Source organism: Lepidochelys kempii, chromosome 10 (genome assembly GCF_965140285.1).
Source record: "Lepidochelys kempii isolate rLepKem1 chromosome 10, rLepKem1.hap1, whole genome shotgun sequence".
Taxonomy (NCBI): domain Eukaryota; kingdom Metazoa; phylum Chordata; order Testudines; family Cheloniidae; genus Lepidochelys; species Lepidochelys kempii.
This window is the reverse complement of record NC_136389.1, coordinates 59,099,546-59,117,673: the sequence shown is the minus strand read 5'-3', so window position 1 is coordinate 59,117,673 and position 18,128 is coordinate 59,099,546. Positions and strand designations below refer to the sequence as shown.

At 37.7% G+C, this 18,128-nt stretch overlaps 1 protein-coding gene across 3 annotated transcripts in view; it reads left to right on the top strand.

Annotated features, from left to right (window-relative positions):
- Nucleotides 1-13,493, top strand: part of CGNL1 (cingulin like 1) — a 122,889-nt gene extending 109,396 nt beyond the window's left edge. For 2 of the 3 annotated variants that reach the window (XM_073303762.2, XM_073303763.2), the window contains 5 exons: nucleotides 3,266-3,349; nucleotides 7,524-7,648; nucleotides 8,244-8,352; nucleotides 9,505-9,668; nucleotides 11,103-13,492. In XM_073303762.2, the coding sequence (XP_073159863.2) occupies nucleotides 3,266-3,349; nucleotides 7,524-7,648; nucleotides 8,244-8,352; nucleotides 9,505-9,668; nucleotides 11,103-11,253 (633 nt within the window). In that variant the 3' untranslated portion in view covers nucleotides 11,254-13,492. Of the gene's footprint in view, nucleotides 1-3,265; nucleotides 3,350-7,523; nucleotides 7,649-8,243; nucleotides 8,353-9,504; nucleotides 9,669-11,102 lie in introns of all 3 variants that reach the window. The other variant, XM_073303764.2, reaches the window with a different exon arrangement.
- The last annotated feature ends 4,635 nt before the right edge of the window (nucleotides 13,494-18,128 follow it).

The window sequence follows — 18,128 nt, the reverse complement described above, 5'->3', positions numbered from 1 at the left end:
GGCATCAGGTGTGCAAAGCTAGTAAGTGAAAATGTAGAAATGGAAGTTTCTTTTCAATGATGGATGACCATTTTTATTAGCTTTCTTAGCTGTCTTTGTTTGTTGTTGTTGAGTCAGCTGCTTGAGAACTGTACATGTACAGTAGGTTAATATACATTTTTTTCACTTTTCCTTGCTCAAGAAATGTAGGCTTTGTACCCAGTGGGAGATGGTAAACAATGGTGATAGCATCTAAAAGGTTATTAGAAATCAAATTACTTTTCACTAAACTCAAACTCCGCAGCTGCTTCTAATCCTAAAGCTGGCACTAATTGCTGTTATGTCTAATACAGCTTTGTAGAATCTGATACTATTACTTCTTACAATGCTTTCTTTTTAGCTTTCTCTAAATCCAGCTGTGATAACTGTTGCCGTTAGCTGCACAGTTAGTTTATTCTTTTAATGTAATTAGAATATATTATATATGTTTAAAAAGGTAGAATCTGAGCACAAAGCACTGCATGCTACAAACCTACAGTAAATTTTAACTGCTGTGTTGTCTTTCAGAGCACAATTTTCGGGGTATTGTTTTTCCTTTGCATTTAGTGTTGTGTATTTGTTAATGATAAGTACAGGGAGACAACTGGGAGCTGGTCTACAACAGGATTTGCACCCTGTTGTTCCTCTTTTTATGGTCATTTGTGTGTAATTCCTGCTTGGGGTCCACTCTAATCAGACTGTATTCTTCTCTCCCTTTCTTTTTTGTGACACTACTTTTACTATGAAACTTCAAGCAGTTGCAGAAATTATCTTGGCGATATAGAATCATAGAATATCAGGGTTGGAAGGGACCTCAGGAGGTCATCTAGTCCAACCCCCTGCTCAAAGCAGGACCAATCCCCAATTTTTGCCCCAGATCCCTAAATGGCCCCCTCAAGGATTGAACTCACAACCCTGGGTTTAGCAGGCCAATGCTCAAACCACTGAGCTATCCCTCTCCCCTTAATAATCATCCTTTAAATACTTCCCTAATTTAAGACCTGGTGATGGTTGTGCACAGTTGTCATGGCCTCTGAGCACAGTAAGAGCACAATAGTGCTTTAGTGTGTGGAGCTACATTATGGCCCATTAAACAAGTTCTAATATCTAACAAAAACCCTTTCTCTAGTTAACAGTTGTGTTTTTAATTAGTCACTCATTTTACTTCAGATCTTGCTTTATTTTCCTGTGCCTATTTGCATCACTGAAGCAATTATAGCAGAATGAATAATTTCTTCATGACCCTGACAATAGGGCTTTTTCTGATATACTAACAAGTGGATAGATGATCTACTAACAAGGTTTTTCGCAGGAGTGGGTGGGTGAGATTCTGTGGACTGCGTTGTGCAGGAGGTCGGACTAGATGATCATAATGGTCCCTTCTGACCTTAGTATCTATGAATCTATGATGTAAACATAGGTGCTGAAACTATGGGTGCTGGGGGTGCAATCCTGGCTTGAAGTGGTTTCCATCATATATCGGATTTACAGTTTGGTTCAATGGCTCTCAGCACCCCCGGATTTAAAGATCAGGAATGGTGATACACACAATGATCATGCACATTTGTGTATCAAAACAAACTTTAAGAAAGCTTTGCAACTCACTCTCAGAGCCATCCCTTGGATATGATGAATCAGGGTGACCGCTCCAAGCACCGCGCTTTGAGGGACACTGCTGGCTGGTGTGATTGGCTGGCAATCAGTCTCGGAAGTGATGGATTCGTCACTTCCGTCCCAGGTCCTGCACCCCCCTAGGGACAGCCCTGCTCACTCTGTTTAGTCATCCTTTTGTGGGGGCATTAAAATTACTCCTAATGTTAGGCTGAGGATGTTTTTGAAATCCCTAGTTAACCTAGATACTCCTGTGTCATCTTGAATTTTTTGGGGGGGGCTTATAACTGCCTCCTTAAAGATATCTTCATAAAGCATAAAAAGGTAAAGTACTAAAACAATCTTTCATTAAATCTTAACTGAGCAAATGTTTGTTTACTGTCTTTAAAGAAGGGGAAAAACCACCTCCGAGGTATTATTGCACCTCCAGGCCTATAGGCAACAATTAGTTCCATAAGAACTCCATTTAGCTGTTGCCAGAATGGAGCCATGTGCTAACGTTTTTAGTCCAGTAACTAATATGACCTTAGTGTTCAGGAATGTCTCTGCTGTTGTGAAATGCCACTTGGATAAAACACGTACAACTGCATGCAATTCCATTGCTGTTTGTATTTATATAAAACTTATAGGAACAACTTTTCAACGTGTGATTAGTTAAAGCTATGATTTTTAAGGTGATAATTTGGTGAAAGTGACCCAGGATAAACTGTTCTATGTGCGCTGCTTGTTTAACCGTCACAGTCTCAACATTGTTTATTTCATTTGTATGTAAGATTCCCTGATGGTTACATAAAGGTTTTTGTAAGATAACTCTGTTACAGATTTATTTGAAGTGAAAGTTAGTTAGTATGTTTACTCAGCCTGAGTTAATACATAACTATAGTAGTTTAGAAAACAGAGTCGACGTGGGGAGGAGTATGCGGGGTCACGTGCCCCCTAAATTTGTTGCTTGGCTTGGACTGAGCATGCTCAGTAACATTACTGAAGCCATCTGCCCTCACTCTGCCTTCCCTCCCGCCCATCAGTAGGCATGGGTCGACTCTGGTGGAAAATAGAGTGGTCACTACTGAAAGCTTCACAAAAGTCTTCACAAGTACTGTAATTGGTGCTATCATGGTATTCAATGTATCCCCTAGATGATATTCTTTACACTAGGTACAATCTAGGATATAGCATAAATACTGTAAATACATGAACTACTTGCAAAGGCATTTGTAATGATTTTGATGGCAACCCCAGAAGGAGCAGGGGCAGAAGGGAATTTGGGCATCACTGCCTTGTTGCACTGATATGGTTGTAGCTCAGTAACGGCTCCCATATTGGTTTTCTTCTAAGGGTGAAGTTGTATGGTTCCCAGCAGCTGTTATATTTCTTTGATCTTCACAAGGATTTTCCAGTGGAAACAAGTACTCAGATAAAACAGAGGAATGGTATAGCCCTGTATTAATTCTTTATTGATAGGGGTGTTTTATTAGCTGAAGTATGGAAGGTGTCAGTCTTTTTTGTCCAGAGTTATAGTTGTAACAGCTATTCAATATGCCACTTATGGAAAGGGGAATTTCATACTTCTGAATAAATAAATAATATAGATGCTGAATCACTGAACTGAAGTTTCTAGCTTTTCTTTTTATAATAGATTGAACAAATGAGGAACGAACTACTTCAAGAAAGAGCTACAAGACAAGATTTGGAGTGTGACAAGATTTCATTGGAAAGACAGGTAATGGTTGCAGCCATACCACCTCAATGTGTGATCCCTACAAATCTCACAAGCTGAGCACGGTCATGGTACATTCGTGCCTTGATTGAAAGCATTCAAGTGGCATCTGAGGGCTGTGGGCAGTAGTCCTGGTGATTCACTAGTTTATGTGATCTCAGCTTAGTGAGCTTGATGTACCTACCATCTCTAGAAGAGATAAGACGAAAGTGAGTTACAGACCACTTGTCAATAAAGATCCCAAGGCAAGTTTCATAAGAGTAAAGATATTGTTCCCATTATTCTGGCTGAATTTCAACTCTGTAATTATGTTCTTCATCACTGATTTCCCCTGCAATTTCAATTAAATACATTTGTCACTTTTATTTCCTAACCCACTGTACTGTACAGTGCTCTGTAGTTTTATCAGCTCCTATTTTCATCTCGGAGATGGCAGTATTTCAGTGATGGGGAAGGAATCCCTATACCATATACAGTCTGTCTATATGTTTTGGGATGAAAGACATTATAAATAATAAATATAACAATTGTTTTTGTACAATTATTAGTTTCAGAAAAATGAACTACCAATTATATTGATTGGTTTTAAGACTAATGTAGGGAAAACGCAGTAAAATGTCAAAAATACTGTCAACTAGCCTAGATCTAAAAAGTTCATCATATTTTGAGGGAGAAATCTTCCAAACTCTAAATACAATTTTAGAGTTCTGCATACCATTACCAAAATAATAATTTTAAGCAGTCACAGTTTTGCTCTGATATTTGCTTCTGCAGAAATAATAACAACAATACTCCAGAAAAATAGCATTCTTGTGAAATAAAAAGAACCGTTACCTTCTGTTGCCTAAATTTTTATCTTATACAATGGGAAGTATTTTAAAATTATTTAATAATGTCTGTGAAACAGTTATCATGCTCTCCCTTGCAGACAGATAATCTTCCATTTTTATTGTGCCTTTCATCCTGGTGGATTACAAAGCAATTTACAGACAGACATATGCTAGGAACTGCTGACACACAGCCCGCACTGTGGTCGAACATGTCAAGTATTATTTAACAGGACCACTTGATAGTTTAGGATAAAAGGAGATGAACAATACTTTATCCACTTGCAATAAAAGAGGTATTTAGATAGGTAGAATGTAACTACCAGAATTAGATCGGGGCAGGATTCCAAAGTTCATGCCCATAGTCTTACAAAAAGTGCGATGGAACGGTTTCACCCCATTTTAGAGCCTGATCCTGCAATGCTGACTCATCTGAGTCAGCCATGACAACGTAATGCTAGACATCACCTCAGTAATGAGTTTAAAGGAAAGAGTGCCGCCTACTGATAAATCAGGAGTTGGGTTTTCCCCACAGATCCTCCAGTTACAGGCTGATTTATCCCACTATAGCCCAGTAAATTATAACTTAAGAGAGTTGAGAAGTTCACAGCTTGAGGTAACATAACTCAAAACTTTTTTTTCAATATTATCCTACTCTTCATATAAGCTTCTCACTGCTACTTGATTTTTAACTTTCTTTTGTAATGATTGAGGGGCTCTTTAAGAGAACTCTGACATAAGTTTATTAAGTTGAAACTTTAAAAATGTTACGCATGTGTCTTAAATGAACACTGTCTGTACATTTTCATGCAAACAATGTACTAGAGTATAAGTTCAGTCTCTTGCTGATTGGTATATTTTGAAACTCATAAAACCATACTCAGTGTCATAGCTTCTACTTGTTATATGCAGTGTTGCTGTAGCTGTGTCAGTCCCAGGATATTAGAGAGTCAAGATGGGTGAGGTAATATCCTTTGTTGGACCAACTTCTGTTGCTGAGAGAGACAAGCTTTCAAAAGCTTAAAAGATATTACCTCACCCACTGTGTTTCTCTGATAGCTTCTAATTGTACATTTATTTTATACTGCTGATGGTAGAGAGTCTGTTTTTTAAGAGATCAGAGATTTCCCTATGGCATCACGTGGCGAGTAATGGATTGTTAAAGTGAGAGAAGATACATAAATCTATGGAGAGTTTCTAGTGACCACATGATAACTTAGAATGAAACTTGAGTGACTTATCTCTCACGACTGATTATATACTTTTTTAAATGTGTGGGTCCTAGGAGGGAAAAGGAAACCTCATTGAAAACCTAGATGAACTTCTTTTGATTAAAAAGTCTTCTGTTTTCCTTGAAGTTAGTTAATATGTATGAGTCCGCTTATGGATTGTTCGGAATATAATGATCTGGTATATGAATATAATACAGTGACTTGTCTTTTAGTTTACTGTGCAGTATTTTTCATCATGCATATTATAGTTGAGATGAAAAAATAACAATAGACTGTAGATTGTACCACAAATATGATAAATCACAGCATCATAGAAATGTAGGGCTGGAAGGGATCTCAAGAAGTTATCAAGTCTAGCACCTTGTGCTGAAGGAGGATTAAGGAAACCCAGATGCTCCCTGACAGGTTTGTCCATCCGGTTATTAAAAACCTCCAATGATGGGGGTTCCACAACCTCCCTTGGAAGCCTATTCCAGAGTTTAACAACCCTTATAGTTAGAAAGTTTTTTCCAAATATCTAACATAAATCTCCCTTGCTGCAGATGTCTTGTCCTACCTTTAGTGGACATGGAGAACAATTAATCAATGTCCTCTTTATAACAGCCATTAATATATTTGAAAACTGTTATCAGGTCCCCACTCAGTCTTGTTTTCTCAGGAAAAACAGGCCTAGTTTTTTAACCTTTCCTCATAGATCAGCTTTTCTAAACCTTTTATTGTTTTTGTTGCTTTCCCCTGAGCTCTCTCCAATTTGTCCACATCTTTCTTAAAGCATGGCTCCCGGAATTGGACAGAGTGCTCCAGCTGAGGCCTCACCAGTGCCAGGTATTGTGGGACAGTTACCACACTCCTGTTAGTACACCTAAGAGACAAGGTGGGTGAGGGAATACCTTTTATTGGACCAACTTCTGCTGGTGAAGGAGACAAGCTTTCAAGCTCTGTGTAAACGTGAAAGCTTGTCTCTTTCACCTGCACAAGTTGATCCAATAAAAGGTATTACCACACCCACTCGAATATCCTGGAACGAATACAGCTACAACAACATTGCACCCAAGAATGACATTAGCCAACTGCATCACATTGTTTACTCCTGTTCAACTTGTCATCCACTATAACCTGCAGATCCTTTTCAACAGTACTACCACCTGGCCAGTTGTTCCCCATTTTGTAGGTGTACATTTGATTTTTCCTTCCCAAGTGAACTACTTTGCATTTGTCTTTTATTGAATTTCATCTTATTGATTTCTGACAAGTTATCTTGCTTGTTTTTCTTTTCTGCTCAAAACATCAAATTTGATTAGTTTACATTAGGTTCTGCCTGGAATATTTAATTTAAAAAGTAGTTTTCGATTTTAGGAAAAAATCACCCAAGCCAGGAACCTTCTTTGTTTTGTGCACCCATAACTTAACTTAAACTCCATGTGGGTTACCTGCTTAACCCAATCCCACAAGGAAAAAGCTACAGTGCCTGAGTGATTTACACCTGCAAAGGAATTACATGGCCAAATCACAGACCTTTTAAAAGTAAGAATTGAAGTATTAAGAATGGAAACATTGTCAGATCCTTGCCCACAACAGTGGCGCTGGACACAGCTATAATAGTGCTCACACGTATGTGACACCTTTTATTATATATGCAGCAGCCGGCCATAGAGGTGTTCAGAATTTAAGACAAAACAATTTATCATGTAACTTAAAATAATTCCAATGTGATATAGGAAATATTGAGCTATGTACAGAACAGTGAATGGAGGGGGTCACAAGCTAGAAAACTCAGAGCAACTGCCAAACTTTCCAAAGGTTTTGGGGACTTCAAGCTAAGGAATCCAGTTCAGGCCTGTTTCTAATTCTTAATCTTGATTAAATTCTCCAAAGAGTAACTTTGAAACACAAAGATGGGCTAGCTAGGGGTTACAAGCCTCCCCACAAAGATTTCACTGGATGACTTTTTTTGGACAAATGTAATACTCTTTTTGCTTACTCACTGGATGTAAAAGCACCTTAGCCCCTGTGTTTCTCTGCATGGACTTGTTTTGTATTGAGCAATGCTTATGTTCGTTAATATGCCGATGCTGATTTTATTTTTTTTAATAGTAATAATCTATGTTCTAATTCTAGAACAAAGATTTGAAGAGCCGAATCCTTCACCTTGAAGGTTCTTATAGGTCCAGTAAAGAAGGTCTTGTTGCTCAAATGGAAGCAAGGATCACTGAGCTAGAGGGACGGCTAGAAAATGAAGAGAGGTAAAATAAACTAAATCCAGAGGCTGGAAAGTATGTGTGTACATAGACGGGTGGCATTGTGCTAATTTAGTGTGACTTGGAAGCTTGTGTGGTCTCCAGGCCTATGACTGCAAAAAAATTTCACAAGCACTGAATTTGCATGACATTTTATTTAAAAGCAAGCATTTAACATGTTCTTTTTAATTGCTACATCAATACAAAATCAATATGGGAATTGCTATATAACCCCTAACACTGGGTTGCCATCCTAGTAGCGTTAGACATATCTCTTATTTTATCAATAGCTGCCATCAGTTATAGTCACAGAAATGCCAGCTATAATTAAACATTTCCGTTTGCAGATGCATTTCAGCATTTATTTTTGGTGAGAAGTGCTTCTTACCTTCTGAATTTTCTCAGTACGGCATTGAGAAAATAAGTATATTTTTCCTTAAGTATTCATGCTTTGAATAAAATGTCAATATGTTTCATAGAATCAGTACATCAAAGCAGATGCCATTAGTATTTATTTTTCACTTACAATATCACGAGGGCGTAGGCTCAGAAGACTTTGGAATGATTCCAGCTGCCATTTCTACATGTCTGTGTTTTTTAGGGATCGGGCTAATCTCCAGCTAAGCAATCGCAGACTTGAACGGAAAGTGAAGGAACTAATGTTGGAAGTAGATGATGAACATCTCTCACTGACTGACCAAAAGGACCAGGTAGACAGAAAGATTTATACATAAACAGTCTGTTATTTCTGTAAATATAAATTACCGTGCATTGTATAGACAAGGATATTTAATGTTTAGAATACAGATAAATGTTTGATTATTATTTTTGTGAACTGATTTTACAAGATTATTTTATTCCCAATGCCATTGTGTTCCTCAGCCTACTAGCAATAAGTGGGGAAATGTGACGTTTTAGGCTTCTCCTAAGACATCGGTAAAACGAAGGCATTTCATGTACAGATTACTAGCAGTGCTGTAGTCTTTGTTTATTTTTGAAATTTCATTGAACACTAGAAAGTGTCATCAACCAGAAGCAAATGCATGCATTAGAAAGCAATATATGTTGTCCCCTACAAAAAAAAAATCCTCTCGAAAGAAAGAAGCTTTTTAGATTTTTTTAAAATAAGCATATTCTGCAATTTGTAGTAGCAATGTGCATTACTGTTTCATGTGACTTTTCCTGATTCCCTGCTTACAGCATCGTTTCTTTTAGTAAAATGGGTCAAATAGTCTTTATTCCGCCTAGTGAACAAGCAGATTACACTTTCAAAATGTTTGCTGTGGCAACAGTCATTCAGTCTTTACTTTTAAAGTAATTTTTATGTATCCAAATATATATAACAAAATATAAAGTCTGTTAGTTTAAGCTACACTATGTATGCAGTGTAGTTGTACCCATGTCACTCCTAGGATATTAGAGGGGCAAGGTGGGTGAGGTAATATCTTTTATTGGACTAAGTTTGAAAGTTTGTGTGTCTCACCAACAGAAGTTGGTTCAATAAAAGATATTACCTCGCCCACCTTATCTAGCTTAAACTATGACACGCCAGTAACTCCAGGCTCAGGTTTTTTTTCTTTATTGAACACTGGATTCTACCACTGCATTGGTCTATACTATTATACATCCTCACAGTAGCTAGGAGGTATCTGTTTTGTTCTTTTCAATTTCAAAAACTATGTTTACCATTACTTGATTGGTTTCAAAGACTAATGCTGACTTTCAGCTGCTGCCCAGGTATGGTTCTGCAATATCATGACATTGGCAAAGCTGAGACTTCATTTCCCAGTTCATAGATTCTGGGAGAACAGAATTCCTTTATCAAAATATTCCTCTAATCAGCTGCTGTTTAAATATTTCAGTTGAGTTTGCGTTTGAAAGCAATGAAACGTCAGGTTGAAGAAGCTGAAGAAGAAATAGACAGACTGGAAAGTGCCAAAAAGAAACTTCAGAGGGAGTTAGAAGAGCAAATGGACATGAATGATCAGTTGCAAGGACAACTTAATGCTATAAAGAAGGAATTAAGGTGGGATTTCGTATAAAAGCAGATACCTAGAACCGACCCACACACCACCAAATGTACACTTCAGTGCAGTTCTCACAGAATACTTATGAATGTCTTATAGGAGCATTGAGAATTAGTGGAAAAATTAAAGGCCTTTGTACATTACCCTTGTAAGTCATCATTTCCCCAACTTTCTTTCATGCTTAACTTGGCTCACATAATCTTAGCCTGCGAACAATGCTTTTCTTTGTCAAATTTCATTTTAAATTATACTCTAGGAGCGTAAAACCAGGGACTCTGTAGTTCCAGATGGTTGTCTATGCATGCGTTGCTCAAAACCAATTCTGTACTTATAAAACAACTGGAAAATGCTAATCTGTTACTGCTCCAGCCCATCAGACTGGGACTGCCCTCTGACAGTTTAGGATGTTTGCTGCCTCAGATGCAGAGCTGGCAGCAACGCTCCTGCAATACCTCCTCTGCAAATTCCCTCCCTCCCGGCCCTGGTAGGTGCTCCAGTTGTCAGCCCAGTTTACCAGGCTCTCTGAGCAGAGCTGGTGAGGCAGGGGAACAAGGGCCCATTGTCAGAGAACAGAATAACTGTATTTCATTGCAGAGATAAACTTACTTATGATAATTGAAGGGAATAGGTCTTCTGTGTTTAATTGTAAAAGTGTTTTTTTATCAGAGCCATTGCTGGAGGGGCCTGGGTGCAAAGTTTGGAGTTTCTTCTGGCTGTTGTACGTTAACTAAAAGGCCCTGAAAAAACATTCTAATCTTGGGGGAGATTTAGGAAAAGATCAAATTTAGATGTTTCCTCTGCTAAAGTTAATAAAAAGATAGTTACTATGTAGGGGAGAGTGTGTGTGTGTATATATATATACACACACACACATAGCATGTGGGTATATGTATGTGTATAGGATGTGTTATGGTGTATTATAAAGTTTTTATCAACATGAGTTGGGGGTGGGTGAAATTTTCGGGAACGTTGTTCAGCCCTCCCCACCTTGTATTCTGTGTAAACTACATATGCTAGAGGAAACATTTCAAAGTGATGGATATTTGAAGCTTTTGAGAGGTTTGGAAATGTCTGAATAAGTGCCAGCTGTGGTAAATTAGTATACAGGTGAGGTGTTCAAATATGCATGATAAATTGTGGAGCTATGTGGTAAATGAATTTATTACATGGGTTTCATTCCACACATGTATGTATGTATGTATGTAAGCTATTATATAGATAGCGGTTTGGGGTATTTAGATGCTTTTGAAATTCCTACCCTAAATAATTTAGGAGAATAAATCCCTGTGACTTACTTAAAGTAACACAGGCACTAATCCCAACCAGAATTAATATAATCAGTGCTACTATGTTAGTTTTGCAGAGTACATGTACATGTTACACATACATCCATATGGTATCGCTGTATAGACATGTATATATTTTTGTTGTAGCAGACGGAAGAAGTCACCAAGTAAAGTGTTTACTGATCTTGATGATGGCGATGATGAAGATGAAGATGATGATTTCAGTACGGATGGAGAGAGCCTTTATGAAGCACCTTCAGGATATAAATCCTCAAAAGACAATGATACAAAAAGCTAAAACTGACTCAAACCTGTGATTCTGTGAAACTAATTTAGGCTGATCTGTTATCAAGGACCTGCAGATTCCAAGAGGCAAAAGACTAAACAGAATTGAGATCTGAAGATCTTTACATCTGTATTGTGCCATTTTCATATTTAGATCTTCTTTGTGTGACAAAGAAAACAGAAAGCGAGATTGCATTATAAAACATCTAGAAATATGGCATGTACCTGTTACCTTTGAGAAAACATTTATAACTGGGATGATGTTTCAAATCAGAAATGTGATTTTGCTAAAATTCTTTTTAAATTAAGTAAACCGAAATGAGAGCCATCTGAAAGTCATTGAACACTACTTTATTTGAGGTCGTTGCTAAAGGTTTTTTTCCTGGAATTTAAGAAACCATAGTGCAGAAGATTATTTAAGAATTGTAAGTAGGAGAAACTGATGTATAGAATGTAAATATTTTAAACTAGAACTTTTTGTTAACTACTCTAGTGCCATTTTGTAAAGCTTCAAAAATTTTATAGATCAGTTTCATATGAAAAGTACTTAAATCTATTTTGAACATTATGCATTTTAACTAAAAAAAGAAACAAATACATTTTAATAATACATGTATTAAGGGAGCAGATTCATTGTTTTCAAGGCAAGAAACACAGTTGAATTTTAAATTCAGTATAAATTTTACTATATGTCATCTACAAATTAGAGATGAGATGCTGGCTTGCATGATTAAACCCCTAAAATCCAAATCCTGTTTATTGACTTCAAAGAGACCATCACTTGTGTATGGTGAGCAAGAGTTGGTCTTAGGGTTATAGGAATCTTTTGTCTACAAAGCCATCTGCCATTAGTAGGGAATACTGAGAACAATTTTAGTTATTTCTTGCAACATCTTTTCCCAAAGATAGCTCATTGCTGCCAGGTGCAGAGCACTCTGGGCCTTATCAGCAAAACACTTTAAGCAACTGGTTTACCTGAGGCCCGTGAGCACTCCCATTGCTTTTGGTAAGATTACTCATGCGCTGCAAGTTAAGCATGTTCTTAAGTGCTTTGATTAACTGGTCCCAGAGTGCTCTGTACCTAGCAGGATGAAGCCCAGGTTTGAGGAAAAGTTAATATTTAACATATACCCTGTAATCTGATTTTATATTTCTATCTTTAGTGCCTGTTCATAACATTTTGCAGTCTCCAGGAATATATGCAGTTTATGGCACTTTGGAGATTATCTTGATCAGTCCTGTAAAGAAACTTTGAAAAACATGCATTGGAAATTTGTGGGTTTTATTTGAAACTTTTTACAGTTGATTACTAAATGTATTATCACCTGTATAATTTGTATTATGCCTCCTCCCTGATTTGCTCTTTTGCAAATTTAGCATCTTTGGAAATCTGTTGCCAAATAATTTTGATAATAAGCCATAGCTAAATCCTATCTGATTAGCAACTTCTTTCAAACAATATTTAAGTAAGCACTTCTCTGCTGCATCAACCAAATAACCATTTATTTTGATGTAGTTATAAATTATTAGAACCTGGAGGTGTTAAAATTTTCCTTTTACTCCTGCAGACTTACCTACAGAAGAAGTTAAGCTTGGCAGTTCTGAAAGTGAAGCAGCTGGGTTTTTTTTGTTTTTTTTAAAAAGTATGTAAACAGCCATCCTGACAAGGAAATATCACATCTCTTCTAATGTGGTTACATAGAAACAAAACAATTAAAGCCCCAATCCTGTCATTTACAATGTGAGGGTACAACAATCCATTCCCTTGTTGTAAATTGCAGGATCAGAGCCCATATCATCATCATCTTATATATGATTTCAATAGCACCTGACATTTATAGGAAATAAGTTACTACTATGATCCAGATTACGTTATCTCTGAAATGTGTATACGCTTTCCAGTTAATTAGTTTTCTGGTTTATATAAGTTAATCCCTTTTCAGTGATCTCCTTTGTACTACTTCAGTAATGTTAAAAAAAAATCTGGAAAATCTGCGCTATGCTGTATTGACAATCATCTGATAACCTCTTGTGATTTATTTTTTGTTTTATTTTATATTTTAACATGGATTTAACTGTAAACAGCTGATAATTTTCAGTTCTGTTTCAGCACTCTTATCTTAATGTTCATAAATTACTATTCTTTCAAGCCACTGAGAAAAGATCAATTAACATTGCAGCTACCTCCAGGTACACTAAACTGTAAAAGAAAAATCATTTAAAATAAACTGTATCAGCCAAATGCATTCATTTCTACTTTTTATGTTGAATTCTCTTTGATTTGGTGTTTGAACTGCAGAATGCAGAATGCATGTATTTAAAATATGTTAAGGAAAAATTGTCCTGGAAATATTATTGTTATAAGCAAGTTTCTATATTTCCTTCCACTTGGAAAGGTAAATCTAATCCAGAACATTCTGTTTTACAAGAAGATAGAAAATCTTATAAAAAGCTTATAAAAATAATATAGAGGAAAGAACCATATTTGTTGTAAACTCTAATAAAGATATAGATTAAATTAATACTGCCCTTATCCATACAGTTAGGTTTCGTAATAATTGGGCCTACAACTTTATCCTAATTATAGTCTAAATTAAAGGAAGTGAGTGAAAGTTTATTAACTGTCACAATAACCTCTAACAATAGATATGGGTGGGAAAGGGAGTCAGAGTGAATTAGTCCAAACGAAGAGGCCTACTAATATAATTCAAGGCCTGTGTTAAGATCATATCTGGTAAACTAATGAAATGTGGGACCAGAAATCAATGGACCAAAAATGGTGTGTCATAAATTAGGCCTAATTGGTGAACAAAATAACGAGGGGATGAGCAATTCCAACCCTAACCCTAACCTTTTTGGAATCCTAAAAAATAAAAGAAAAAAGATTAGAAGCAGCAGAAGAAGCTGTTTTGCCAACAACCGCTGCAGCAACCTTTGTCATCATGCCTGCCACCCACACCATCTCCTGGGACCCAAGGGTCTGCTGTGACATTGTTGGCCTTCATCATCCGAATTCCAAGACGTGTCCTGACAAGACCAGGCCAAAGAGAGGGACCCAGATGATGTTGCCACCTCCACCAGCTCTGGCTAAATCCTGAATACCATCTGGAATGTGGGATTTTGTTGGCCCTTCCCCTCCTTGCACGCGTCCTTTTTCTTCCCCACCTTATTTGTTCTCTTTTCTTTTGTCTTCTGTTCAGTGAGAGTCTGGCTTACCCGGCCAAGTCTGTATATTTTGCAACACTGCTGTAAGCCTATGACCATAAAAATACAGACAAAGCAATGCCCTAACCAGCCTGACACTGGTACAACAGAGTGGCTGATAAGACCATGTGCTGTGCCTGTTTTTTTCCAGCAGTGAGGTTGCAAGTGAAAGTCAACGCTAGAGATAGAAGCTGCATTTGCTGTCTTTGCTGTTTTCTTCTTTACCCTTCTGCCTGCATTTGCCTTTTCTTCTATGAAATGGGATTGGACTTTAACATAGGGTGACCAGACAGCAAGTGAGAAAAATTGGGACAGGGGATGGAGGGAAATAGGTGCCTATATCAGACAAAGCCCCAAATATCGGGACTGTCCCTATAAAATTGGGACATCTGGACACCCTACTTTAACAGCAGCTTCAGCCCATTTCAACTAACTTATCTTTTCCCCCAAAAGGACAGTTATTACCATTTGTAATACCATCTACAAGACTGTCAGACAAAGGGTTTTTCCTTCTAAAAACTCTCCAGCGAAAGGGAACAAGGGATGATAAAATGAAAGCCATACTTTTCAAATGCTTTAACTATATTTCCTTCTTTTTCTGTATCTTTTTAATAAAAGATTTATTATTTAAAATAGGTTTCAGAGTAACAGCCGTGTTAGTCTGTATTCGCAAAAAGAAAAGGAGTACTTATGGCACCTTAGAGACTAACCAATTTATTTGAGCATAAGCTTTCGTGAGCTACAGCTCACTTCACATCCGATGAAGTGACCTGTAGCTCACGAAAGCTTATGCTCAAATAAATTGGTTAGTCTCTAAGGTGCCACAAGTCCTCCTTTTCTTTTTGCGAATACAGATTAACATGGCTGCTACTCTGAAATATTTCATTGCAGTAATGCATATTGATTTCCTTTGGCCTTGTTCTACGCATCTGATGCACCAAGTTGTAAAGATCAATACAAATGGTTGATTTCAGAGTAACAGCTGTGTTAGTCTGTCTTCGCAACTTGAGTTTGTGTATGTGTGGGTGGGGGGGGGCGGAGGGTGAGAAAACCTGGATTTGTGCTGGAAATGGCCCACCTTGATTATCATGCACATTGTAGGGAGAGTGGTCACTTTGGATAAGCTATTACCAGCAGAAGAGTGAGTTTGTGTGTGTGGTTTTTGAAGGGGGGTGAGGGAGTGAGAGAACCTGGATTTGTGCAGGAAATGGCCCACCTTGATTATCATACACATTGTGAAGAGAGTGGTCACTTTGGATGGGCTATTACCAGCAGGAGAGTGAGTTTGTGGGGGGGAGGGGGCGGAGGGTGAGAAAACCTGGATTTGTGCAGGAAATGGCCCACCTTGATTATCATACACATTGTGAAGAGAGTGGTCACTTTGGATGGGCTATTACCAGCAGGAGAGTGAGTTTGTGGGGGGGGGGGGGTGTGAGAAAACCTGGATTTGTGCTGGAAATGGCCCAACTTGATGATCACTTTAGATAAGCTATTACCAGCAGGACAGTGGGATGGGAGGAGGTATTGTTTCATGGTCTCTGTGTGTATATAATGTCTTCTGCAGTTTCCACGGTATGCATCCGATGAAGTGAGCTGTAGCTCACGAAAGCTCATGCTCAAATAAATTAGTTAGTCTCTAAGGTGCCACAAGTACTCCTTTTCTTTTTACAAATGGCTGAGAATCAGTAGGCAAATATTTTCCTAGTTTAGCATATGTGCCTTTTTAATGTACAGTCTCCATTAAAAAAATTTTTTTCCTCTAGGTGCTGTATCTTGGTTATTGGGTTGTATCATTTGCTGGTTAACCTGTGTATTTCATTGATTTATCTTCATGCTTTTCAACTCAAATACTTTCCTCCTTTCTTGATTGAGTTAAATAATTTGTTCTGATTTATAGCTGATTTTGTAACACATTTTAGAAGATGTGTGCAACTCTCATTTGTATAGTGCCAGTTGCATGCTTTGCTGAGTGTGCTCAGTTATGCACTAGTTGAGTTTGTATGCATTTTAGGATCAAGCAGCATATTTCAGTAATTAAATGTTGATGTTTTTAGCCTGCTTGAACTTCCTATGTCACTAGTGGAGCTGTGCATTTCAGTTACTTAATTTTTGCTAACTGTACTCATCAAGTAACATAGCAGCATGTCCCTCTCCTTTGCGGACTGAGCAACATCCTTTAGTGATCATCCGGGTTCATAAAGCATTTAGTTTGTTCACATTTCCATAATGTGCAGATTATGTTACATATTTAAGCTATTGCCTGTGCTGTGTTACTCAGGCCCAGTTTTGCAGCCAGAATTTCAGAATCACATTTCACAACTTGCTCTAAGGGATTTGGCTACCAGGGAAAAGAAAACAGTTACAGAATAATTTTTTTAATGAAAGGTTTATAGGAAAATTATTATTTTTCTTAAGACACTGAGACCCCATGAAAGAGGAGAAGAGAGCAAAAGCTAGGGTCGTAGTAGCCAGCAGAACACTTGCTTGCCATTTTGTATATAAACATTTGTATAGACTATCTTTTTTTCATCTTTGAATCTTTGTATCTGTATCATAAGAGTATTATTACTGGGTATTATTACATTCTCCTCCTGTCCAATCCCTCCTCCGTGCACCTTTGACTGGCAAGTTTATCTAGTTTTCACTGTACGGGCAGAGTGGTCTGAGTGATTCTATTGTGCAATAGAAAAGGCCCACTCTCGCGATGGTAATTTTTAGATGCTGCTTCTACAGAACGTGTATGTCAGATATGCACAGTTCTATACTACAGCTCTCTTAATTCTTTTCTTAAACACATCAAAAACAAACAAAGGAAACTGGACTACAAAGGAACGACAGGGTGGTCCAGTCGTTTAGAGCAAAGCACTGGGAGCCAGAAGGATACTGGTTTCTAATCCCAGCTGAGCCACTCACTCACTGTCTGACCTCCTCCTGCTTTTGTCAACATTATTAGAAAACGGAACATAAAACCGGAGCTCCTTGAAAACCAGATACTGTATTTGGGCTGAGGTTTCCTGTGTAAACAACTTCATAAAAAAATAAGTAAAGGAAATGTAAAGTGTGTGATTTTCTGCAAATCAGCCCACTGAGTTTGTGCTACAACTCAGTACTTCACTCTGCAGTGCCTCTGTGATATGTTGCAGTGGTCTCCAAATGGTGGCTGATCTGACACACCACCCTTCTGAGAGGCCAAATCATTGTCGGGCAGTCCATGTAATATCCTATGTACAATGGTTTAAAGACAAAACTGCAGACTTAAGTCTAGATTTCCCTGGGTTAGTGGGAATTTGATGTTTTTTGTTTTCCTGAAGTAAGAAGAAAATGGTTTATTGTGTTAGTCATAACTGCTATAAAAAGAGGAATGAGGGAGAATTAAAAAGACAATAAAACAATGCAAAAATTGTAACACAAGCCAACCAAAGCAGGGAACTTCCTGGATAAGGCCCTGGTGTTGACTTTAAACCCAACTCATTGTGCCTTGTTGTTCTAGAGAATATTTCGTCTAGTATCCAGCTATTTTTAAGATAAAATTAAACTCAGAACCCAGGTCAAAATTTCTGTCTGAACTATGAGTTTATTAAATGTTGTGGGGGAGAGGGGATCACAGTGGGAGATCTGTGCATGGATAAATGTTTTTCAAATTGAGAAGAGCCTCTCACCCTTTCTCGGGCAGTCCCTGAAAGG